The 26,908-nt window shown below is 34.3% G+C and overlaps 2 protein-coding genes across 5 annotated transcripts in view; both read left to right on the plus strand.

The window, feature by feature from the left end:
* Nucleotides 1–24,070, plus strand: part of GABA-B-R1 (metabotropic GABA-B receptor subtype 1) — a 125,222-nt gene extending 101,152 nt beyond the window's left edge. The window contains exons 10-16 of one of the 2 annotated variants that reach the window (XM_053745262.1): nucleotides 7,475–7,625; nucleotides 9,185–9,425; nucleotides 9,824–10,031; nucleotides 11,210–11,466; nucleotides 13,697–13,837; nucleotides 17,218–17,293; nucleotides 21,696–24,070. In XM_053745262.1, coding sequence (XP_053601237.1) covers nucleotides 7,475–7,625; nucleotides 9,185–9,425; nucleotides 9,824–10,031; nucleotides 11,210–11,466; nucleotides 13,697–13,837; nucleotides 17,218–17,293; nucleotides 21,696–21,718 — 1,097 coding nt within the window. In that variant the 3' untranslated portion in view covers nucleotides 21,719–24,070. Of the gene's footprint in view, nucleotides 1–7,474; nucleotides 7,626–9,184; nucleotides 9,426–9,823; nucleotides 10,032–11,209; nucleotides 11,467–13,696; nucleotides 13,838–17,217; nucleotides 19,055–21,695 lie in introns of those variants that run through there. The other variant, XM_053745261.1, reaches the window with a different exon arrangement.
* On the plus strand, nucleotides 423–5,864 carry LOC128669971 (uncharacterized protein K02A2.6-like). 3 transcript variants are annotated; one of them, XM_053745257.2, is made up of 2 exons: nucleotides 423–567; nucleotides 1,768–5,864. In XM_053745257.2, the coding sequence occupies exon 2, from the start codon at nucleotides 1,779–1,781 to the stop codon at nucleotides 5,634–5,636; it is 3,858 nt and encodes a 1,285-aa protein (XP_053601232.1). In that variant the 5' UTR covers nucleotides 423–567; nucleotides 1,768–1,778; the 3' UTR covers nucleotides 5,637–5,864. The 3 variants fall into 3 exon arrangements, with proteins under 3 accessions (XP_053601232.1, XP_053601233.1, XP_053601235.1); XM_053745258.1 differs by having other exon boundaries at nucleotides 440–490; XM_053745260.1 differs by lacking the exon at nucleotides 423–567 and having other exon boundaries at nucleotides 990–3,254; nucleotides 4,979–5,105.
* Nucleotides 24,071–26,908: the final 2,838 nt, after the last annotated feature.

A 26,908-nucleotide genomic window follows, 5' to 3' on the forward strand; every position in this document is an offset into this window, starting at 1 on the left:
CCCCCAAATGGAGCTTGTAGGTGACCAATAAGCGCTCTAGGGTAATAATGTAGCTAGAATAGCCCTAGAGCGGTAAGTAATTAAAAAAAACACTACACATCATACTGTCAATAGACATCATGCATTCAGCCCAATGACCAAAGAGGTCGCTTCGCTATTCAACCTTGTCTTCGTATGAGTATAATAGTCATCAATATTAAATATCGAACGGCGAAGCTCAATTTCGTTCTTGAAAAAAAAAAATTAAAAAGTTCTTAAGAAAACTTATACATTCTAACTAGGTAATAAAATGTTTTGTTCTTGTATTGCCGGTTTTTTCTACTTACCTTATGTAAAGCAGAGTAGTTAGCTCGGGTGTAAGCAATTGGTGCAATTGCTTACTCTGCTCTCTCTCGAACAATATGTTGCTATGAGAATTGTAGTGTACGCGCGCATGCGTCAGGCACGTCATTCGGCCATTGACTGGATCCGAGTGTGCGTCGGTTGCATGGTGTGTACCTACATATTACGTGGTAATAAAACTTATTTTATTAATCCCTGAACCCTATATATGGCGACGAGTCAAAAGTGAGTACAACTAGTTTATTATCAAAAGGGCAAGGGAGAAACTGCAAATAACAAAATATAATGTTTACGCTTTGTCGTCTAGCGAATATTAGCGGCCATTTTGTTAAAACAAACAGCTAAAACAATAATACTACTTATTAGGTATATTTGACGCAAATAATTTCTTAAATGGCTGCATATAATAGCTTTGTTGCTTTTATTAATATGCTAACAATGCATGTTTTATTGTTTTAAATACCTAAGTGCTTTGACTAGTGAAATTAAATTTATCATAAGTTGGTAAATAGATGGCTCGACAGAAATGTGAACAAATACCTTCGCTTGTTGTAAAATTGATACCTATTTGCAAATAAAAAGGCAATACAATAAATACCTTGAAGATATGTGTGTGAATATGTACTTATAAGTAGTTAGGAATTAAACAAAGGGAGGATATATTATTCCTCCGACTATTTATGAATATGAATATTTGTTTTGTACCTACTAGTACTAGGTGCCTACATTCTTGTTGTTTTAATTGTTGTTAAATTTATAGCGTAGTTTAAAGAGACTCAATAATATTATAAAATCAGGTTATTATACACATAAAAATGGTTACAATACATTTGGATGGTTTAGGTACAATTAAAAAAAAATTACATGAATTCTCTTAATGACTTAAAAAATTGTTTTTTTTTCACATTTCATTGAAATTCAGTCATTACATTAATACAAAGTTTCGATACGCATATCTTACTTACGTAGTGTAAAAAGGTAAAAAAAAAAAAAAAAAATTCCATGTAAAAAAAAAAGGGCATTGCCCTATGAAAGGAAAAGCCACGTTCCAATTGAATGGCCACGTACACAAAAACGATATGGCCATGCAATAAAAAATTAAAAAAGGCCATGCTGCACAATAAATGGCCACGCAATAATAATAAATAAAAAAAAAAACGGCCACGCAATAAAATAAAAATGGCCACGCAATAAAAATAAAAAAACAATGGCCACGCAAAAAAAAAAAAAAAAAAACCACAATGGCCACGCAATAAAAAAAAAAAAAAAAAAACCTACAATGGCCACGCATACAAAATACGGTATGGCTACGCAATAAAAAAAAAGGGCCATGCCACACAAAAAAATAAATGGCTAAAAAAAAAAATAATCGCACGAAAGATGTGACGACCATTTAAATGATCGAGTGTCACTTTCATCTTTCAGGTAGCCTCAAAATGACTCAAAGTACCTCAACACTATCATTGCCAAATCTAGATAATTTCGACTGCAATGGCGATCCGGCATCAGTTGGGTTACGTTGGCAAAAATGGAAAAGAGCTCTTGAAATTTACTTTTTGGCTGCTAATATTGAGAAACCAGGAAAAAAACGAGCAACACTTCTTCATATTGGAGGATTATCACTTCAAGAGGTTTACTATAATCTTCCTGGTGCACACGTTGATGACAAGACAGACGTCGATGTTTATGCAATAGCCATTGATAAGCTAAATTCATATTTCGCTCCAAAACAAAGCCGAATTTATGAGAGATACATATTTCGGCTGATGAAACAAGAAGAAAACGAAAATTTTGAGAGATTCTTATTAAAGCTACGGGAACAAGCTGAAAAATGTCAGTTCAAAGACAAAGACGAACATTTGATCGATCAAATCACAGAAAAGTGTAGATCAATGGAGTTAAGGAAGAAGATATTAGAAATTGGAGACTCTGTAACGTTAGACCAAGTAATTTCAAAAGCCAATGCATTAGAAGTGGTAGCTAGACAATTGGATCAATTTAAAAATATAGAAAATCCTCAGTTTGATAAAGTAGAAGTTAACAAGATCATCGCAAAGAAAGTAAATAGTAAACTGTCTTATGGAACACGATCTTCAGACTCGGACTGCTCCAGATGTGGCAGTAAGAGGCACTCATCTAATGATACGAATTGCCCTGCAAAAGACAAACGATGCCTAAAGTGTGGATTCATAGGCCACTACAAAGAACAATGTAGGACTGCGAAGAAGCGACGTTTTACAAACAATAAGTCAGAAACGGTAACCAAAAAACCTAAATTGGATTCGAAGAAAGTGGACGGGCGTTCTGAAATTGACTATATTTTTCACTTGGATGAGGACGAAACTATTCAGTGTACAATAGGTGGAATATGCGTAGCAATGTTGATAGATTCTGGCAGCAAATGTAATGTAATTACCGATAAAACCTGGCAATACCTCAAAAATAACAAGGTTCAAGTATCTAATATGAATAAGAAACCAGACAAAATACTAGTACCTTATGGCAGTAAAGATCCATTGGAAATAATAGGTGCATTTGACGCGAACATTTCGACCAACAGTAAATGCATAACTTCTACTTTGTATGTTATTAAAAATGGCACACGCGATTTATTAGGAAAATCTACTGCCATACAACTAGGAGTTCTCCGAATTGGTCTTCAAATTAACGCTGTTCAGGCCAATTTGACTTCGGAAGTAGTCTTCCCAAAGTTCAAAGGGGTAACTGTCCAGATTCCGATTGATAAAAATATAAAACCTGTCATCCAGCCGTATAGAAGAGTTCCAATTCCGTTGGAAGAGAGAGTTGACAAAAAATTGCAAGAACTAAAAGATGCTGACATCATCGAAGAAGTAAATGAACCAACTAAGTGGGTGTCTCCAATGGTCCCTGTACTCAAAGAGAATGGTGAGGTAAGGATTTGCGTTGATATGAGACGAGCGAATGAAGCCATAATTAGAGAAAACCACCCGCTCCCGACTATGAACCAACTATTACCGAATTTTCGCAAGGCACAATACTTTTCGAAACTTGACATAAAAAATGCTTTTCACCAACTAGAAATTGAAGACGACTGTAGATATATTACGACGTTCAGTACTAGCAAGGGTTTATTTAGGTATAAGAGGTTGATGTTTGGCATATCGTGTGCCCCAGAGATGTTTCAGAAAATCTTAGAAAAGTTATTGCTCGGTTGTGACGGTACCTTTAATTTTATAGATGACATAATTATCTATGGTTCAACAGAACTAGAACATGATCAAAGGTTACGCAAGGTGTTGCAAGTCCTAAAAGATAAAGACGTTCTATTAAATGAAAATAAATGTATTTTTAAAACGCAAAAAATTGAATTTCTCGGTCACGAACTTTCAGCTAACGGAGTTAAACCCCTCAAAAAATATTTAACAGCTATCCAATCTAGTAGAGAACCAAATACTACCGCAGAGATTCAAAGTTTCCTTGGGTTAGTTAATTTTGTAGGAAAATGGATACCTAATTTAGCAACCCTTACGGAACCTTTACGAGCATTATTGCGACTGGGATTAGGAAAGAACGCAAACATAGAAAGACATTGGACATCTGAGCAGGTGAAGGCATTTAAGTCTTTAAAATATAGCTTGTCCAACATACATAGTTTAGGCTACTATGATGCTTCTGATAGAACACAAGTTATTGCGGATGCTTCACCTGTAGGTTTGGGTGCCGTACTGGTTCAAATTGGTGAAAATGGCCCAAGAGTTATTGCTTATGGCCATAAATCTCTTACGAATTGTGAAAAAAGATACTGCCAAACAGAAAAAGAAGCATTAGCATTAGTTTGGGCGGTAGAACATTTCAAAATTTACTTATTTGGTAAAGATTTTGAGCTCATAAGTGATCACAAACCATTGGAAACAATATTTGGACGCACATCAAAGCCTTGTGCTAGAATCGAACGGTGGGTACTAAGACTACAAGGTTATAGGTATAAAATTATCTACCGACCGGGTAGATCTAATATAGCTGATACTATTTCTAGACTTTGTAATTCTACCGAGGCCCAACCATTTGATAGTGAAAATTATATAAACCAAATAATTGATTATAGTAGACCTGTAGCAATACCGCTAAATAAAATTAAAGAATCTTCTGCAACAGATGATGAAATTTTAAAAGTTAGGAATGGTATTTCTAGTAACATTTGGCATGAATCTATTGGTAATTATAAAATAATTCAAAGTGAACTTTGTTTTAATGATGAAATTTTACTGCGAGGTACTAGAATAGTCATTCCTAATAATCTCCGTCAGAAGGTTTTAGAGGCAGCCCATGAAGGGCATCCTGGAATAGTTGCCATGAAGGCCCGTCTCCGAACAAAGGTGTGGTGGCCTAGAATCGATAAAGATGTTGAATGTGTAGTAAAATCTTGTCGAGGTTGTACACTCGTTTCAAATCCTACTCCACCACATCCAATGAAGAGACGAGTACTTCCTGATGAACCATGGGTCGATGTAGCGGTTGACTTTTTAGGCCCCCTTCCTAGTCGTGACTATTTACTGATACTTGTCGACTATTACAGTAGATACAAGGAGATAAAAGTAATGCGAAGTATTACTACCGGTGATACAATTAAAGTACTGAAAGAAATTTTTTCTAGGTTAGGCTATCCGGCAACGCTGACTTGCGACAACGGGAGTCAGTTTTCGAGCGAAGAATTTAAAAATTACTGTATAGAATGTGGCATTATTATCTATAACACAATTCCATATTGGCCACAAATGAATGGAGAAGTCGAAAGGCAAAATAGAGATGTTTTGAAAAGACTCAAGATAAGCCAGGCAGAGGAAAAGAATTGGAAGGAAGAAATTTTTAGATATTTAATGATGTATAATAGTACCCCACATTCAGTTACAGGAAAATCACCTTCAGAATTATTTTTTAAACGTCAATTCCGTGACAAAATTCCTACTGCACCTGATATAGAATATAGGACAAGAGATACAGAAATTAGAGATAGAGATGCAGAAATGAAGGAAAAAGGGAAAGATTACAGCGATAGGAAAAGAAAAGCCGCAGAGAATAGTTTAGAAATTGGTGAGAAAGTTTTGGTAAAAAATATAATAAAAGAAAATAAATTAACTACAAATTTCAGCCCAGTCGAGCACTGTGTTACTAATGTCAATGGTGGTGACGTTACGGTGAGGAACGAGGAAACCGGCAAAGAATACCGCCGTAACATCGTCCACTTAAAAAAAGTGAATGATACGTGGACTGTTGTGGATCAAAATAGTAATAATGAAGTTGTTAATAAATAGTTTGTAATCGCCATGTTTAAATAATTGTAATGCCTAATGATTATTTTAAAATATGGTTGTTCTATAATTTAATTTTGTTAACAATGTCGATTGTATGAACTTTAAGTTACATTTTAAAAAATAAATAAAGAAGGGATGTAGTGTACGCGCGCATGCGTCAGGCACGTCATTCGGCCATTGACTGGATCCGAGTGTGCGTCGGTTGCATGGTGTGTACCTACATATTACGTGGTAATAAAACTTATTTTATTAATCCCTGAACCCTATAAGAATCATATCGATTTTCTGAATTAAAAATTTATATACTTCTGTCTGATCGGTAGATACCTAAAAGAATTTTGAATTTAACCATGAAATAATAATATATTATTATAAAAGCCGTGTATTTTTTGAAACGCATATTAATGAAATGATGTCATGAAATTAGTGTAATTAGGCAATTGTTTAGTTGTATCTGCATTTATCTCAGTTTAATAGGAGACAATGAAACAGACCCCTAAATAAAGGCAGGATTATGGACAAATGAATACGTAATCCCCCTAGGATATTACAACCAGTGGGAATCTCGCAAGTCACCTACGTTCGTTTTTCTCCTTAATGTCGCGAAAAACCTTCAAATTTTATCAGGGCGATTAGCGCTGACTAATTACGTTCTGAAAAATATGGGTCGTGGTCTTTTCTTTACCATAATTCAGGGGTATCTTTTTAACATAAAATTCTCGTCATGCATGATGAAGATAGCCAATTCTAAAAATCGTAAGGGATCCAAGTGAAAATTTGCTTTTACGGACGGAAAAGGCCCAACGTTTTTACATCGAAGTTATTAAAATACAAAATAATTATACAAACGATCTGTTTGTAGATGGCGACTGATGAAGACAAGGTTATTAATTCTTTCACAGATATAGACAGTATTGCTCCGGTACTAAATACTCGCGGGAAATTCAGTCAGCTCTCATAATATTTAAGTTCATTGCAAATACAAAGTAAGAATTCTTTGGTTTAACTTCGGAAAAATAATCAGAGAGCTTACCTAGAGTAAAAAGGACTAGTTTGAGAGGAGTTTAACATTGGGTATATTTAGAAATTTAAAAATCATTAACTATTTTTTGTTATCAAGTCCAAAATTGAGTTTATGCCCAGCATAGAAGGCGATTATTAAATTGAAATTTTATCAATTGTAATAAGCTACTCCGAAAGAGAAGTATTTATTAAAGGAAAACCCTTTGTGATTGTTAATTGTTTGAAAATTAATTCGTACTTTTAATTAAAAGGATTCATAATTGCTCTATATCATCTTGGAAATCCTACTTCAGTTAAAATGCACAATATCCGATGTCTAATTATTACTTCGTCTTTTGAAGCAAATTAATATTAAGTATTCGTCGTTAATCAAAAGCGGTATTGTGTGCTCTCCGTCCGAGGAGTTTAATATTGTATAGCAAAGTAATTTCATTCAATTCTTTAATCACAAAGAGAAGTAAATGAATACGTGACATTACTTTTATCACATTACATTATCCACCAAGATAGTAAAGCGAAACATTTTAAACGTCAAGGGTGAAATGCCGCTTTACTGTCGAGGTATCTTTTGAATTCGATTGCATAGGCATTCTAATATACGTTGATATATAGCTGTTTATTTTGGCCCATTAAATTACTGGTCACTTATAAGCTATGATTTTACTTTTTTGCTCTAGAGCATTTTACTTACTAGAGCATCATCTTATTTCGATTTAATTCCATTTAAATAAGAAATAATCATTTCTATGTAAAACATAGGAACATGTACATTCAGCAGCATAAATATTTTAATTATAAATTTACTATTTCTGTAGGTGGCAAGGTGCCTCCGGACAGGACAGTGGTTGTGAACGAACTGCGTACCGTCTCCCTGCCTCTGTTCGCCTGTATGACGGCGTTGTGCATCGCGGGGATACTAGCGGCCATCGGCCTGATCGTCTTCAACATCTTGAACAGACATAGACGGTAAGCAACATTTTTGCTGTAGTGTAGGTATCTTTTCTCCTCGTAAATAGTCATGAGGTTTTACAGTTATCGGTGGGAAATGGATGCTGTCTTTTGAAAAATTATCACTAGCGGTTATTTGAAATTGCAAACACATGTGAAATTGAGAACATACCTACCAAATTAAAAATTTAATATACTTTTATCCCTTCATTGAACAAATGAGACGAAAAATTACTTTATCAGAATTTAAAACACTTTGCTTCAGGCACATATCTATTTATAGCATGCGGGTCCTATTCACGTTAAAATCTCATATTATGTATGAAATTTTACAAATGAAAATTTGCCGCAATCGTTATCACTCACCAAGAGAACTTTTCTGTATCCTTGAATACTCATAGCCTTTGTTGTCGGTTATAAAATGTGAATGGTTCTCAGATATTTCTTCGTAACGAAGCACATACTAGGTATATCGAGACAAATACTATTGGACATGAAATATTGGACATGAGATTGAAAGTATTGGAACGTAAAAACGATCTGATTGTTGTGTACTACATTGGACCTACATCAATGTCTAACTCTTGTCCAATCAGCATGAATACAGAACAGTCATCAGACAATTTGATGTTGACACGGGTTTGGTCTTAAATTTAAGTTAATATAATTTTACTTTCCACTGAATTACTTAGCAAAATGATGGTTGTTATTTTGTCATTCTCATAAGTATAAAATATCTTCAAGCATCTGGTGATTTTGACAAGCTTTTCGAACGAGTTTCTAAAATCAAATATTAATTAACATTACCCTAGCACAGAAAATTATTCTGTAAGGCTTTAGGTAAAATAGATTCTTGTCTTCTACCATTTTGTATGGTAATGACGGCGGTCGAAACGCTCCCGGAATCATCTTAATGTTTCCCGAATTTTCATTCATGTCGAAAATTTGTAGTAGGATAGTTACATACCTGTAGTCATCAAGATATACAATTCACGAAAACCACATTACAGACAGTACAGTTAAAAGCAAAAAATGTTTGTACTTTTATCGACCCCAGGTCGAAGAGTTGTTAACTGAGACAAATTGAAAACCGTCTTCTTAATCAAAATTGGACAAAGTAATCCAATATTCATATAATTAAATTCTAATTCGTAACACGAAGAGTCAATATTATGTACTTAATTTTAATTAAACAGTAAGAACTACAAAAGACAGAACTTTGCCATCGCCTCGTCGGAAAACAACATTCCTAATGCAAATTATTCTGAACGAACACTAAAGTCGTTTTAACTTAAAATGGATTTCAGCTTCGATGGTAAGGATTATCTGAAAGAATAGATATCGTTTGATTATTCAGGGAATTCTTGAGATTGGAAACAAATTTTCAGTTGATTATCGCTTTTCGAACATTTTCGAAATGAAAACTAGTCACTACAATTATGTTTAAAGGTCGATTTATGGACGGGCGACTATATGTCAGTAGTTAACCTACTAAACAAAGTCGTTTACAGCCCACAAACATCAAAGAGTGTCGTCAATCATTATATTTACATGTGACTATTACATTTTTATGACAGGGTCATACAATGGTCGCACCCAGCTTGCAACACTGTCATGCTGTGTGGATGTTGCATCTGTCTGGGAGCTGCCGTGGCCCTGGGCGTGGACGGCCGCTGGGTGCAACCCCAACACTTCACGGGGCTCTGCGCAGCCAGGGCCTGGCTACTTGCAACTGGTTTCTCCATGGCCTACGGAGCACTATTCACAAAAGTATGGCGAGTACACCGACACACGACAAAGCCAAAAGTAGATTCCAAGGTATGATAAAAATAACTATGTAGCTTATGTTCTATTTTTCTCTTCCATTCCGATATTCCATGTGGGAAATCTTATAAATAAGATTTTTTCCCTCCGATATTGTGACGACTAGGGATGATTTGTTCGATAATGTCTATTAACCTCAGCTTTGTGAATAAACGAGGATATAAATTGATAGAAGACTTTTTCCTGAACTAATAAGTCGTTGATCTGTCTTATGTATTTAGACTATTTTTAGATTTGTAACGTTTTACACCACGTTTTATAACGTTTTACAAATTAAAAAATTGTACGGATTAAGTTGTCTTTTAAAATCAAAAGCGCTCTATTCTCTCGACAGCGATGACTAAGATTTCCAGAAAACGAAACAATCTTCTATTGAACATGATTTACTTCAGAAACGCATGCACGGCTGGAAGCTATACACGATGGTGGGAGGATTGCTGATGGTGGACGTGGCCCTGTTGACGGCGTGGCAGATCAGGGACCCTCTGCAGCGACGGATTGAGCTTTTCCCACTGGAGGCCCCGAGGCATCACGATGACGACGTCCATATCAGACCCGAGCTTGAGCACTGCGAGAGCGAACATAATACCGTTTGGCTAGGTAACTCTTTCTTATCCTTGCGTGTTCTTTGTTTCATTCGGGCTGTGACGCCGTGAGGTCAAGGTAAAAGATAAACCTTGATGAAAATGAAATTTTAAGATTTGGCTGTGATTTTAAAACCCACTACCTGCCTGACGTCAATCCTATTTGGGACTGCTATTTTTGTGTATCAACTGCCAAGGATATGTCTCTCTTAGTCGCCTCTTACGACATCCACGGGAGGAAATGGAGTGGTGCTATCCAAGGTCGGAACCACACGACAACGTCTTGGTAACTAGTTTATATGAGTTTTAACTGTTTTACAATACTTTTACAAGAGTCTTACTTAAAATTAAATGGAATATTCAAACTTAAATTCTCTTAACATGATATTTTAGTGGTCATCACTGATAAGAAGGCGGAATCTTTTTTACCTTTTCCCATTTTATGTGGGGTGAGCTCAGTATATCAGTTCTCACCATTCCGTTATATCTATCGATCATTTCATTTGATAGTCCTTTCGTGATATAACTTACTTTACGTTTGATTTAATATACTTCTATAAATAAGTATATAACGAATCGGTTTTAATTCATGAAACGTGCGTGTAAATTATATTCCATAAATAATTAATTGGAAGCCTCCCAACACAAAACATAATTAATTTATTGTGTAACGATGCGAGATGGTTTTTAGATCTTAAAAATATAGTATGAAAGATGAGTTTTAATATCAGGTAATTTGAGTCCAGTAAACAATAAATTACGTCGTAAATCTGTGTTTTAAATCCGCAGCGTCTCATTTGCGACGGCAAGCTCGCTGAAGAGATTTTAAAAGTTTTGAAGTCGTTAATAGCAGCTGTTTTGCTCATTATGTCGTCTGGTGATATTGTATTCTATTTAATGTTAATGTAGAGTACTTAGACATTTACGTGGTCAACATTTTTGCAGTAAAATACTGTCATACCGTGATAACTGACCTTTTCCAACTACATAAATGATGGTAAACGATTTTCATAAATTAAACCGTTAGTTAACACACGCAGCAGCTTAGCTTCCCTAGAAATTACCATAGATTTACATTGAGAAAATAAACTGAGTTACTGAATTGCAGCATATGTTTTGAAGCATAGTAACATCAGTATTTTTAATTGTTAAATTATTAATTAAGAATGTGATTTAACAAAGAATTAATTTTAGGTGTGATGTACGGGTACAAAGGTTTGGTATTAGTGTTTGGCCTATTCCTGGCTTATGAGACACGATCAGTGAAAATCCGCTCCATCAACGACTCCCGCTACGTGGGCATGAGCATCTACAACGTGGTGGTGCTGTGCCTCATCACTGGGCCAGTCACCCTGGTCATCGCCAGCCAACAAGACGCCTCCTTCGCGTTCGTGTCCTTGGCCATCGTATTCTGCTGCTTTTTGAGCATGGCCCTTATTTTTATCCCTAAGGTAAATAGCGTTATATTGATTTAATAATATTTCAGAGTTGTATGCTTATATTACCTTGCTGGCCATTATTACCGAATTTTTATTTTAAATGTATGATCCACGTCAGTTTTTCCTGAAGCTGGGTATACAAGTGAGATAGTTGAATTTTTGAATGTTAAGTTTATATATAAACTATAAACTAAATAGAAATCCTAAATTTGATTTATCGTGAAGTTGCCGTATTTTGGCTTGGATCTGAGTGGTTTTCTCCAAACTTTTACCAATAAAAAACTTCTGCTATCAATTTTATGCCCTTGATTCCCCCAAAAATATATTATAAGTTCCAAATACACCCATCATATAACAATGCATTCGAAAACAAGTTTCAAACTACCTTTACTTCGTAGCTCGGGCAAAGTAATTTATAAAAGTATATTCTAAGATAGATCGCTCACTTCAAATATGCAGCTGTATTACGGAGACACGTCATTTCAATGCATATGAACTCTACCAACTTATAATTTATATTATAAAACTTTAAAGCATTCTAGTACCAAAAATCAGAATAGTTTTTTGCTTGAAGTTAATTTAAATTTCTAACAAGTGTGTTGAAACATTCGTTCAAATTGTTTATTTATTCTATATTCAGGATATTAATCCTGAGTGAGTAAATAAAAAATACCTGTAACGCCTAAAATGGCCTAAACTCCACAAAAGTTGCCATCCCCAAAATAAATTCCATTATGATGGGAGATATAACACATTTCCATTTGATTTCACACAATTAGCGGGGTTGGGAACCACTGGTTTAAAGAGATAAGGCCATTTTATTCCTTACGCGAGCAGTTTGGCTTTTTCTGTGTACAATTTTGCGCGATAATGTCACTATGAATCCAATAATGTCCTTAATGTTCTTTCAAGAATTAAGTGCTTTTTGTGTGAAATATTATAATAGGTATGAATATTTTTAGGATGACGTCTGATTTATCATATTGATTGAAATAATTATTTTACTAACGTTACTAAGGACTGCACGAGCAACTACGAGATATTATATCAGCTACAAATTACACATGCTACGAGCTACGAGCATTGTGCGTTTACACGCGACGACGACGCGTCGTCGTCGCGTGTAACTACCAATCCAATTATTTTCTAGCAAATTATACCCGTCCTCCTAAAGGTATAGCTTTGTGAACAATTCATCTGCTAGTTACTCTATTTGGCACGTGAGGACATAGTCGACCTATATTAGTTGTAGTATTATATTGCATTATAATAAGAGAATCATACGATTTACTTTTACAATGATTTGTTTGATTTAAATACATGGTCAATACATGAACACTTATTCAAATATCTAGAAGTTTATGTCATCATGTATAGAATGTTACATAACAAGTCACGCACTTTGTCTGATCCGCACGCACGCTATCTTAATGCTATGGCCCTTATATGTTTTGCCAATGAATCAGGTCAACTATTGGGTTAACAGTTTTTTCCTTTTTAAGAGTTGTGCGCTGTATTGGAAAGAATGGGAATTGTTTAGAAAGAAATAATGTGAAAAAAAACCCCAAAGACTTGGCAATATTAATGGAGTGGTTTTGTAGTTTTTGCTTTCCCTTACACTAGCACACACTAGCTGATAAAGTGATTAACTGGAGGACGAGTTTCTATATATTCGTTCTATATCGTTTTTAAATGGCTTTTAATGTAAATGCGAGCACTTATTAAAAGCCATTTAAAAAACCATCACCACTTTTATAAGTTTTATTAACTTGCGATGTACTCGTATGCGAGCATGTATATATGAGGTACTTAACTGTTTATTCGAATCTTGCAACTCAATTTTGAAACAGGCACAAACACAATTATCTTCAACCGCTGGAGCTATGATTTGGATGGCTATAGATTAATGTAATAAGCAGAAGATGGACGATCGGCTCCCAACGAGAGACCGACCGAGGTTAACACAACCGTTAACTGCACTGACAATTTTTTTTTGTCAATGAAACAAAATCTCTCTAACGACAACAAAAGCTTAGAACGTACAGAATAAGACGTAAAAAGATGAATCAATTCTGCCGAACTGGCCTAGCCTCGATAGCTCGGGTTTAGTTAGAAGACAGTCTCGGTAAGGCAGGCGCGTTGTGTGAGTACGATTCCCACTCGATTCCAGATTTTTTCATATTCTCAAAATGACACTTTTGTAATATACTTATCTATTAAATTTTGTGTATTGGTGAAATAGGTAATAGAAGTAATCCGGCACCCCACGGAGCGAGCTGAGAGTGGCCGAGGAGGATCAGGGTCAGGGTCGATGCCCGGAGACGAGGAGCGGTATCGAGAACTCATCAAGGAGAATGAGGAACTCCAAAAGCTAATCGCGCAGGTACAGAATATTTCATTTTATTCGTTTGGATAAAACAACAATAAATTTTCAGGCGTCACACTGTCTATTAAAAAACCCGCATCATAATCTGTAACGTAGTTTTAAAGATCTAAGCATACATAGGTACAGACGTCAGGAAGTAACTTTGTTTTATACTATGTAGTGTAGTGTAAAACTATAATAAATTATACACCTTTCCTTCCTCAGAACTCACATATTGGTGAAAGCCGTACAATAATAAGTCCGGTACTTTTTGAGCTTATCTCGTTCATACAGACAGATACACACGACCATTATTTTTATAATATATCTTTATTCAGAATTTTTATTTTTTCAGAAAGACTTTTACCTAATAAACACAACATGTAATCTTGAAACACAATATATGTTATCGATTTCATGTTTCTATTTTCTGTAAAATTGTATTCCATTTATAGAGCTGGTACGAAACTATATCTATTTCCGATGTTTTTCGTCCTCTTGTGGTTTGCTGTTATTCGGTAATGTTCATATTGTTAGTTGAGGAGCAAACATAAGCTAGTAAAAAATAAGAATTTAGAAATGGTTTTTTGATTATTATTTTTAAAAGCATTTTTAAGCTCTGATTTTCATAAATTAATGAGGTATAATTAAAAATCCGCCTTTTCCTAGCGTTTCATTGGCAAACGCTTATACAAGGAACATTTGTTCTGAAATAGTACAATGATAAAATAAATGAGTGGGACAAACGACATTAATCTCCGCTCCTGCCGTAGCCGTAGCCTGCAGCTACGAGTACCTAACCCGGCGTCCTCCCTGAACCGACGTCCTAACTACGTTGCGATAACAGTCAACAATGCTGTGCTTGTATATAAGACAGTGATGAAAAATAGAACACAAATAATACATTTACATATAAATATTGATTATAACGACCTCCGTGGCCTAATGGTCATCACGTCGGACAGCTACACTGGAGGTCTCGGGTTCGAACCCCGATCAGGTCAACATGGAATATGAACTTTTTCAGATTGACCTGGATCTTTGATGTTTATCTTTATATGTATATGTTATAAAATATAGTATCGTTGAGTTAGTATCCCATAACACAAGTCTCAAACTTACTTTGGGGCCAACTCAATCTGTGTGATTTGTCCATACATTTATATATATTATAAACTAGCTTTTGCCCGCGGCTTCACCCGCGTGAATTTCATAGCAAAATCTCAGTAATTCTTTTATCGCGTACTCTGTAAGACCGGTAAACATATATGATTCCAATTCGCATTTTTTCTCATCTTTAGTTCGATTTTCTGTTTCCCGCTGCGTGTCTCGTCCCGTAAACTTATCCAATCCCGCTTCCTGCTATGTAATGTAAAGTAGATATCCCGTACCGTTTCCTATATATTATGCCATCATGTTTTTTGCAATGTGTCCCGACCCGTTTACCACTACGTGTCTCCATCCCATTTCCCGCTCCTACTCCCATTCCTGCTTTCTGCAACGCGTGCCGTCCCATTTTCCATGACGTTTTACGACCCGATTTTTTATTAACCACAAACGTATTTTAAACATTTTTTTGTATTTACTATTACTGTTATTTACTACAAAAAGTAAAGGTGCCACTTTTCAGCTTCTTATCTTGAAAATTGTATTAAGTCCCATACAATCTTTCACCCCCCTTATAAAGGGGTTGAGGGTTAATTTTCAGAAAAATCTGAAGCACGTATTACTTTGTTGTAAACAACCAAAATGCAAATTTTCAAGTCACTAACGTCAACGGTGTAGAACTTTCATATTTACAGTTTTTCACCCCTTTCACCCCCTTCGGAGTAGAATTTCCAAAAATCCTTTCTTAGTGCTCACCTACATGCCAAATTTCAGCTTCCCGCCCAGCAGTTTCAGGTGTACGTTGTCTGTCAGTCAGTCAGTCAGTCAGTCAGTCAGTCAGTCAAGAGTTTTATACTAATATATTGATACATACTGCGCCCATTATATCTATATCAGACTTTAATCGATAAAAACAATTTCAAGCAAATCGGTCTTGTAGATTTCGAGTGATGCGCGTTCAGACAGACAGACAGACAAAAATTTCCAAAACTATATTTTCGTGATCTATATCCGTAACTAAGTATATTCCATGAGGAATTTTAAAAAAATATCCAATGTACAAATTTGGCCTTTCTTCAATTTTATTATATGTATTGATGATGATGATGTGAAAGTGTGTTTGTGCTGCTTTCGCCTTAAAACGGAGCAATATTAGCTCCAGGTTTTACCACGGGCAGAACCGCGGATAACAGCTAGTACATACAACAAACATCTAGTACAAAACAAATCCATTAGTGAGTAACATTAGTTAGTCACAGTATCCAAAAGAACTAATTTTAATCTGGAACTTTCAAGTAAAGAGAGAAAAATTCGACGACCTATTTGCTCGAGTGCTGGCGGAGTGTTCTGGTTTCGCTTGAATTCCGCAGCTACAAATATTTGAATGCGCAAGACGAGTTTTGTTTCAACGCCACGTTTCATATGGTTATTTCCTCGATATGAAATGCCTGGCGCGAATTACACAAGTTTTCTTTTACTCGTTGTGAATTTCAATGAATTAACGAGAGAATTTGTATTTTATACGTATTACATTGAATTACGATTTGTTTTATTAGATTTCATCGAAATACATATGGCCTATACGTATTTAGGAGAGGATAGTATTCGATACGATTCGATACGTCAAAGTTTACGAGGTATTCATTTGTACAGCCTTTGGAAAAATATTTATAAACTTAACAGCCTTTTATTTTTCTTTAATCATAAACTAAAAATAATATGAAGTTTTTTAATTCATACAGATTACGGAGAGAAAAAATTACGAATACACTACTGTCGCAGAACCGTTGCATATTTTCAAACTAAGCTGATTAGTTTAAAATTATGCAACGGAATCTTAACACTTTCAAAACGCCGCTAGAACATTAATTCAATTTGGGTTAAAATTGAAATTTATAACGGTAATTCCAAAGTGTCCAAAGTTATGAACAACTCACACTTCATAAGTTCTGAACTCAGTTTTAAAGTGATTAAACGCTTAAAAACGTTTAACTATGCTTTTGAACGGAAGTTAGTATTTTTATACAATAGTATTTCTTTCCCCCTGAAATGTGAAAATTTAGAAGGAAGTTTGTCATTTCAATAGTTAAAAGAAGAATCTTTATGTCCCGATAACTTTGAGTGGAGCTACCAAGATCCTTTTGGCTGATCGGGATTTTAGTGAACTCAAAAGTGATCTTTATACATCCTGTTAGAGATATCTAATGAACGTCATAATCATAATTAATATCTTACTACATTTTATCGACACAACGCAATTCTACAATGTCTAATGTGATACGCGTTTGCAGAAGGAGGAGCGGATTCGGACGCTGAAACAGAAGCTAGCGGAGCGGGAAGCGGCGGCGGCGGACGGCGTGACCCAAGGTACGAGCTGTGGCGTATTGGCAGACCTCGCCACCGCCACCTCTGACTATGGCACCTCGACAAACTACACGCGCTCGTCCCGCGCCTCTGTCTCCGAACTTGATTTTTCAGAAAGCTACCTGTAATCCACCTGTGATCTGTGTACTTTATCGATATGTTGTTCTCCCTCTTCAAAATAAAAAATACCTAAACAATTTTATCTAAAACACATTAAAGGAAAGTTTTAAAAATTCTACTCCATATTCTAAACAGTCACTTCACAATCATTTTGAATTAGTTTTTCATAGAAAAACATTATTTTACATGACACGACAGGTAATTGATGTATCGTAATACATTCACGACGATACCAATGACAGTAAATCGATTTCATCGGAGTCAATAACCTGCCTTACCTTTACTGAACTTAAATAAAAATATTTGTTCTCTTATACCCAAATTATTTGATGTCCTTTTAGGGTTGGCACAGTTAACTAACATAATTGCTAATTTAATTGCTTAAAGATTGCTTAGGTTTACGTGAAAATTCTGACTAGCAACTCGCTAGATAAAATATCTTTTCAAATTATTTTAACCAATCAGAATGCAACTCTTCACAAAATATACGTGTATATACGATACTGGCGTCCCGTACCGATAACGAGCCCCAACGGGAAAACATCACAATTTGGACTACATTATACACTACCTGACCTGATAAATTTCAATTTTCATCTGAAAATTTACCGCTTCGTTTGATTATTAAACATAAATCAATGCTGTTGCACTCATTAAACGTACGGTATTATATTACAAATCAATTTATTTATTATTTTGAGTCAATATTAACACCGTTTGTTGACACGCTTGAATAGTGTTGCGTCGTTTAAGTAATTGTTAATTTATAATACTAACAAATTCTTGCCAATTGTTCATTATTGAAATAGTTAGTTGAAGTTCTTTAAATATTAAACATATGATACTAAAACCTTAATAATGAATAAAGTATAAAAACATGCCTACTCAACTGAAAACTTGAAACGTTTTATATTTGTTTCCAATAGCTAGTTAGTAATAGTTATTAAAAGTATTTTAAAGTAATATTTTAGAATATATGTATTTATCAGTGAACCACCTACCTAATATTTCGGCCTAGGCGACGTAACGTTGATTATACAGGTCTAATCTTGAGATAAGTTGTTGATTTAGTCGTCCAGAGCTATTTAACCCCCGATTAGACATGAAGAAAGATTCGAGGAATCCATGGAAGTAATTACTTCTGAATAAAATGGTTTAGGTGTTTAACCATAAGTTTTGTTTCGTTGAAGTTGAAACGTATATATAGTATGTTATTGTAATATTAAAAACAAATTGAATATTCCTAGTGTAAGTGAAACCTACCGCTTTATATAAAAATCTTTAGTATAAGTTATAGAAACTGTTGTTTAGTGACGGCTCTAGGGCGATGGAAAAGGGTTAAACACTTCAAGGGTTCAAGCAAGGGTATCTTGGAAGTGCATTTATTTATAGTATTTATTAGGAACATACAAAACAAATTGCAATGTTACAAGCGTTAGTACAGAAATCTGACGACATTACCACATTTTGTAATTTCCAGATTTTCGCCGTTTTATTTCAATTTCAAATCGTTACTACTTACCGTTAACGTATCGTTCACTAAGTGAAATAAAATTTTATAATTGCGTGCCTCTCGTCTACAAATAGCACTATCTAAAATGTATCTCCGAACTAGTGGCCCCACTGTTCATTTCCATTCATGAGGACGTTTCTTTATAGGTCAGTGGAGGCATTGACAGGGGAGGGGTTAACTAGGATCATCTAGGACCGTCACTAACATTTATTGACGTGCATATTTGTAAAAAAAAAGTCAACACGATTTTGATTTTAAATATAAAATTAATTCTATTCTAATTCACAAATACTTATGTGTGGAAAATAAAATCTCTTATCTCCTCTAATATTTTAGTGGCAATAATTATTAAGACTCATTTTTATTGGTTGCGTGCTTATTGTCGATAGCACATCAGTAAAACCAAAGTCATTGCAAATTCTCCGCTATTACCGCGACATAAAAGCTACAAGGTTGACTAAACAAGCCACAATTTTTTTAAAACATCTTAGTAGTAGAGGAGTCACGATTCCAACAACATTTAACAGCAACCTTCAGCATGAATGAAATAATCCGCGTGACGTCATTAACGACCAATGAAAATGAGCAAGTTTCCAATACATTCATACTACACGGGCATAAGCCTAATCTCAAACTCTACCTCACACGTACCTATTGTAATGTTTGCACAGTTGTATGCTATTGTGTTGAATACCTACAATTCCTACTAGACTGATCTAGATTTACTCTTAGCTATATGAGACCTACTTACTCATAAACATTTCTACCTATTCGATTGTTGCCGCTAACATTATGGTTATAATATTCATTGTAAAGGTAGCTAACATAGTATTATTTATAAGTGTCGCAACAACGATTGATCTTACATTTAAATTTTACTCTCAATACAGATGTCTTCAAATTAACACATTAATATTTTATTGGCACGTAAAATATTTAGATAGATTTTAGGCTCAAGTTGTTGTTGGCAATTTATTTTTGTTGATTTTGTAGAATAAGTTAGTCCAGCAGATCCATGCTGTCTTTTCTTGCCAATTAATGTAATAAACGCATTATTTAGTTGTTTTGCAAGTCATTTAGTATTCATGCAGTCAAATCTCGTTATTTAGCAAATGTTGAAAATAGTTACTCGATTTTTACAAAATGTGTTAAAATTACATGTATTTACGTTCTGAATTCAGTCGTTTACCTTATGAATAATAAAGAGAAAAAGATCATGGTAAAGGGTTTGGAAGCCGAGTACTCGCCGTAATCGGTATTGCGTCCCACAGTGCATAGGTATGTGTACCTGAGGTAGATGCCATGTAAGTAGTTTGAGATGTTGTCCACCCCTAGTGCCCCTGTATGTACCTTCCGTTGTCTCACCTGCAAGGCTTGGAGAAAAGTGTTTGCATTTGTGTCCGAAAACTGACGAGTTCCAATGAAATGATATTCTAAACTTCTTCAATATTAAGCGTCATTAGTCTGTATCAGCCTTTGGAATATCATCAATTTGGAATCACCCCTGTAGTAAATTGTTTCCTTGTTCCATTGCAGAATTAAACCTGTAGTTAATAAATGTGAAATTCCTGATGTGGTAGAAAACATAATTTTGAGGATGGCTAGCAAATAGAAAAGCCCAGCCGATATTCCAATATTCAGGTGTGTGTGTTCAAAAATTGTTCTTCTTCTCCAACATTTTACAGAAATAAAGATAAAGTAATTAATTTAACCATACATAAAATAAAATGTAATAGCAAAAGACACCTTCTAGTTAGAATGTGAAGAAAGCGATATTTCGCTTTCTTCAACTTACAAAAAATATTTTTTGGAAGATATGAAACTGCATTAATTGTAACTCGGGTACAACTTGTCTCCTAGCCTACAATGCATGGTACCTCCTGCACTCACGCTGCACTCTACCCGTTTATGCCACTGTTCTCAAAACATCCTTTTTGGCACTTGATTGTTATACTATACAGTTTATAATTAAAATTCTAGTCTATCGAAACAATTTGTCCAGGTCACTTGACCATGCACCCACATACTAAGAAATAAGAATTTGTTTAAATAATTTCGAAAAGAAAATAAAACTTGATCTGTATCATTTATGTTACACAATCACAAAAAAAATGAATTAAGTAAATTGAAAAGTATGTACCGCTGTGTAGAGAAAATGCAATAAACGCTGAGTAACGAGATTTCCTTGCATGAATGTTGTTATCGTCTGTTTTGTGTTTCAACGCTTGATTCGTATATATTTCTACTTTTAATAATATCATAAATTTGCGTTGGGTAGTACCTATTTTAGTAAGCTAAAATAGGTACTAATATATAGGATATATCAAATAAGATATCAATCAATTCAAATATAAACTTTTATTAAAAGCACCGCTTTCAATTTTCAGTTATACGAGTATTTCACCAAACCTTCACTCTATTACAAACTTAAATTTTTGCATTGCAATGTAAAATTCCTAGAATATTTTCTACTCATGCATCGTTTATTAAATTTCATTAAATCAATCGATTCCCAAATGAATATCATATATATTAAAATGTAATGTATAAATTAACTTGAATTTGAAAGAATGATACATTATATAATTATACCTCAAAGTATACGTATTATTTTCTAGATGAGAAATAATATTTTGTTACGCTTTGATGTTTTATTCTGTTTGCTTGGTACCGTAATTATGTAATCTGAGCTTTTACAACCTAACTGTAGTTAAGAAGGTACTCGACTGGGATGGTTTAATGTTTAATAAATGTTCTTTTTCTCTCTCGCAGATGTACAGGACGAACACATCTGATCGCGCCGGCTAGCACCGATAGACTAAATGTTAAACTAAAAATTATTGCTGATTAGAGTCTACAAACAGCAATGTAGTGAAACTTCTTTAAATAATTGTAAGAAATAAAAGTGTTCTTATATGGTTAGATAAATGATCTATTTAATGTAAATTCAAAGTGAAATTTAGAATTTGTTCCATGTGTTAGTGATTAATATACTTACGGGAACTGATCAATGATATAATGCCATTTATCAGACTTTATTTTTATTATTATTCTGTAAGTGTACTATACGTATGTACGTATGCACAGATAGTTGAAATTACATACCTCTATACAGACATATGCAGAATGTTGTTCAATAAGTTTATTGATTGTTGCTCATTATAATTTTATAAAACAGTATTTTAATCCAATGATTTCATCATATTTACTTGAAACTAGATAGACATTATCAAAATCTAAAATAATTATCTATTTCCACTTCGATGTCACTTGTCGCTTTGTAACTAAAATACATTACTCAGTTTTCAGTCGAACACATTATTCAGTCGAAACACATAATTTGACATATCACAATACAATCGATCCCAACAACATAGTGAAATAGTTCATAACATAACGAAATCAAAAAATTCACTCACAGAATGGAACGAATTAAATACGTCGCTCAACCACACAGTGATAATGCATGCCAAAAAATTTTGTAAATATCAAACAGTTATTTAAACTGTAACAACCAAAATCCGTCATCTGTTAAAATTTTAGTAAGGTAAATACTACAGATGTTACAAGCACTGCCAATTATATATTTAAGTAGACAAAATGTTGTAGGTACCTAAGTGACAAACTAGTCCTAGACGTTATTATTATTAATATTAGAATTTTGTTTCACAATTGCACTTCACGCTAACTTAGTTAAGCCTAACGGCTTAAAGCAGCAATCGATTTCCCTACAAGCAGAACTGTCCACAGTTTTTGGAAAAGATCCAAAGAATAGAAATATAAATAAGAACATTTTGAACAGTCGACGCTGACGTTAAGTCTTTAAAATTTTATAATTGGGTTTTTAGATGATTCCTAAAGAAAATAATGCACTATTATGAAAAAGAACTGTAAAAGATTTGAGGGATCTTATTAATGTTAAAATACATCTTGAAGTGTATTTTTGTTACTAACGCATTGTTAGTTAATTAGGTTTTATACTCATCGAATGTTTTTTGGCAAGAGTTGCCAACCGCGTGCTTGAGTATGATATCAGATTGTACAACACAATTACTGGCATCTACATTGAAAGACCGCTTTTCACAGAATGGCTGTTACCGAATCTTTTCTTGGCTCATGTTCAAAAAGTTGTCTTTTTCTTTCCTAACTATATAAGCAAGGTTCGTCCCAAAATCTCGCCTTTAGAGTAACTTATGTTTCAATTTAAATGTTTATTTTAATATCTGCTAATAATTTAATGTTACCCCATAAATACTAATAAACCATAAAAAATTAGAAACTCGAAAGAACTTAGTTTTAAAACAAGACATTTTGCTTAACCTTCACATCACTACCGAATGCTTGCATGTGTAACGAGCACGAAAATTATTCTGTTTATCAAATGTATATTTTACAAACATTTTGTTCAAGTTCAATTAAGGCAGCGAATATACAAGTAACAAAACATATCTGAATGTTTACCTGCAGTGAATTCATTATTAAGCTGTTATGTACATTCGGCATTAGCCAAAGATTTGACTGCATAGAATTACGACTGCGTCACAATTGTCACCGTTATTGTTGTTAAGTATCTAATGCACACTTTCTGAATGGTCTCTTTAACTGTTGAGAGAAAATAACTAGTTATGTTTATGAAATTATTATATCTACGTTCTCGTTTTATAAAGATTTATATTATAATCTCAGGTCAAAATTATTGACAGGGTATAATTTGGTCGTTTCGCTCCCTGAACAACGAAGTCAAAAATCGCTGTAGTGGCGAGGCGCAAGTAGTGCGGAACTACCAAATATCCTTAAAGCAATGAAACAGTTAACCAGACCGTTTATTGAAGTCAAGTGATGTACTAATACTGTACATAAAATTTAAATACATAAGTACTAGGAGATCGTTGACATTCTAAATTTTATTACATTCGAAATCAAATTATGTTGTGATCCAATTAATGAAGACGACTGAGTTTTGAAGTCATACTTCATTGAAAGGATAGCTTAGATAGCATAGGATATTAGTAAAATGTCAAATTTATAATAGGCTTCATTATTGGTCGGTTACTTCCCTGTGATCTGTAAGTTTGGTTGTTTGAACGTTTCACCGGGCCGTTTCATTACTGTGTAAATAAAGAGTCATCGAATGATCTGAATGTAAATCTTGTTTCATTTTCAACTTAATTTGAACCCAGACAATTTATTTTTTCAATATTTTTTCAACTCTTTCAAAGGACAACTCTGTCCATACTGGACATTTTTTGGTTGAGGCAGGAGCAGGAGGTAACTACAGGTACTATATATACATATCTATACAGTTGGACAATTGTAAACGGAGTTGTGTGTATGAACTAAACTATCCCATAAACTAAAGCTGATCAATATATTATCATTACCCAAATCTGGCAACAAAGATGTGAGGCCGAAGTTTAATCAAAGCGTCGAGCGGATTAACTGAACCTTGTACCAAAAAACTGTACAGAACAATCACCTACAGATTAAAATTTCATTCAAAAATTAAATCTTCACAAGCACCGTTTTACGCATAAGTTACAACTACTAGCATTTCTGTAAGAATCTCATTTTAACAATGTTGGTGGAATACGGCTGGATCCTTTATTCATTATGTTTATTTTTAATTTTAAAAGTACGGTAGGCAAATGCCCCGAGGTCAGTAAGTACTTACCATGAGTTAAATACATACACATGTTATGATTGTGATAGAGTGCGAAAAATAGAATTAAAATATATATTAAATATGAGAATCGAGCTGACCAGACCAGGCAGCACCCGTTCACGAGTTGATGCATGGGTCAACCATCGAGAAAAATAATTATTTATTTAACAACTGTGTACTTGTAGGTTCTTCAGCTACATGTAGTTATTACACAAAAAAACGAAAATCTAATAGACGGACATCTTAGCGAATGAAACTAAGTTGACTAATAGAGCTATTAACTACTTATGTAAAGGGTTATCCAGAATTTATTTTATTATAACCCCTTTTACAAACCCTAATTTAACCAAAAAACGTAAGAGTCACTTCTTTACTCTCATCAGTTTTGACGTTGAGCCGACTTCACAAATTTGGGAGATACCATTAGTTGGTATTACTTAATTCTAACTAAACACATTGCGAGATACGCAATAGGTATTGTCCTTTCCATACCCTAACTCATGGTACACTTAAATAATGGTTAGCCCACGTGTCTCCGCCAGGCCGACCCAACTGGTACAAAGAGCCCTCCTGTGTTTTCTAGAACAAAGGTTCACCTAATATATGCTTAAATAGAAGTGACATTAATAAAAAAAACTGATAGACAAACTGAAATTTTGGTTATAAAAAGAACAAAAATATGTCTATGTATTTGACTCAAAAGTAGTTTTACAATTTTTTTCAGTTATGGATCTATTATATGGATCTATATAAGTTCATTTTAAAAGCCAATTTGCTATATATCGGCAATACTATAATGGGTAACTTTAAAATTGGTAGGCTTGAAGAAAATATATTTGGTCCCTTCTAGAACAATCTAAGAGCGTGGTAAGTCAAAGACACAAAGGCAAAGATGTTTACATATCTGAATTTAGGACAGAAACAGCAAAATCTCCAAAAGAAACCCTATGGCAACGAATAATTGACTGTTCTTTTTAAGCTCAAGATTATTTTTATCACTATTACACTAAAAATAATGTTGTAGGTTAAATTTTTAACGACTTACCATAACAGCGAAAATAAATTCGCAAAATTGGGATTTCAATTTCTTTTATCCTTGTGTAGATTATCTACACCGTCTAATTTGTTTGAACACGACATAAAAAATTGAGAGGTTACTTTTTAATGTATATAATATTACTTTATTTAGTTTATTGTCATTTATTCATAAAAATATGCAATATCTAGAATATTTGTCGACTTAATCAACATGAAACATCAAAGGAATCAATCATTGCAAGAAATTATTCTATATTGACAAATCTTGTACATATTTTATATCGTACGTCAGTTTTCCCCTAAACCTAATTAAAACCATAGTATACATACTTCTAAAATTAATTAGTGAAAGAATATTTACTTCATAATCTTTAACTTTATCAGCCATTGACTGAAGCAGATAGCTTTGAACATTATTTTAGAGAAACACTCAGCACGCGCGAGTGCCTGAGTAACCTGAGTACCATTAAAAGTGGGATCAGAGCGTCGTATTTAAAAATTCATGAACTACGAGTGCGTTCACAATGGGCTCTTTTAGAGAAGCAGAGAATAAACGAGAAGGCTTTTTCGCTCTGTTAAATACTAGAATGCAGATCGCCTAATTTAGTGGAGCAAGAAACCGTTGACCGCGGCTCCTGGCGGCATACAAATGAGAGGTGCCACCTGGTACACTCAGACACAATTCTGGTTGCTAGTGTGAAATAAACCCTTTTAACATATTTTCTCGAAATATTACGGCACTAGTGTTTTAATCTACTCTTTACGGTCTTCTCAACTTCAAGTGTATTAAAGAACGTCGTATAACACAGTCAATAAAATATAAAAATCGTATCACTGGATCCCAAACAAATAAGAAACTTTGCAAGCAGACTGTATTTTGGAAGTAAAACCAAAAGATTTTTTGACACACGAACCCTCCCAATCCCGCAACTAATTAAAAGAGAACGTGACCGTTGATTTAAAATATGAAATAAATCTCAAGTTAGCAACATCTAATCAACGTAATTTTATTTACGACATCAACTGGTCATGAATCTTTTGAAATAAGAAAAATTAAAAAGTCATACAGACCTCTGTGACGCCCAGAACCGAATTGTGGGATCCACGAAATTTGGCTCCGATTTTATGACCGGCCGCCTGTTGAACGTTAGCCCTATTTGGGAATTTTGTTATTGAACACAACCCAGGTTTTGGGCGTCACAGAGGTCTGTATGACCCAACTAACATTATAAATGCGAAAGTAAGTACTTTTTATCCCGAAATTCCCACGGGAGCGCAACCCCGG

This window comes from Plodia interpunctella, chromosome 5, assembly GCF_027563975.2.
Source record: "Plodia interpunctella isolate USDA-ARS_2022_Savannah chromosome 5, ilPloInte3.2, whole genome shotgun sequence".
NCBI classification, from domain to species: domain Eukaryota; kingdom Metazoa; phylum Arthropoda; class Insecta; order Lepidoptera; family Pyralidae; genus Plodia; species Plodia interpunctella.

Excerpts from the sequence above, each read along its gene's own strand:
- LOC128669971 (XM_053745257.2), top strand. The coding sequence starts at position 1,779 with ATGACTCAAAGTACCTCAACACTATCATTGCCAAATCTAGATAATTTC.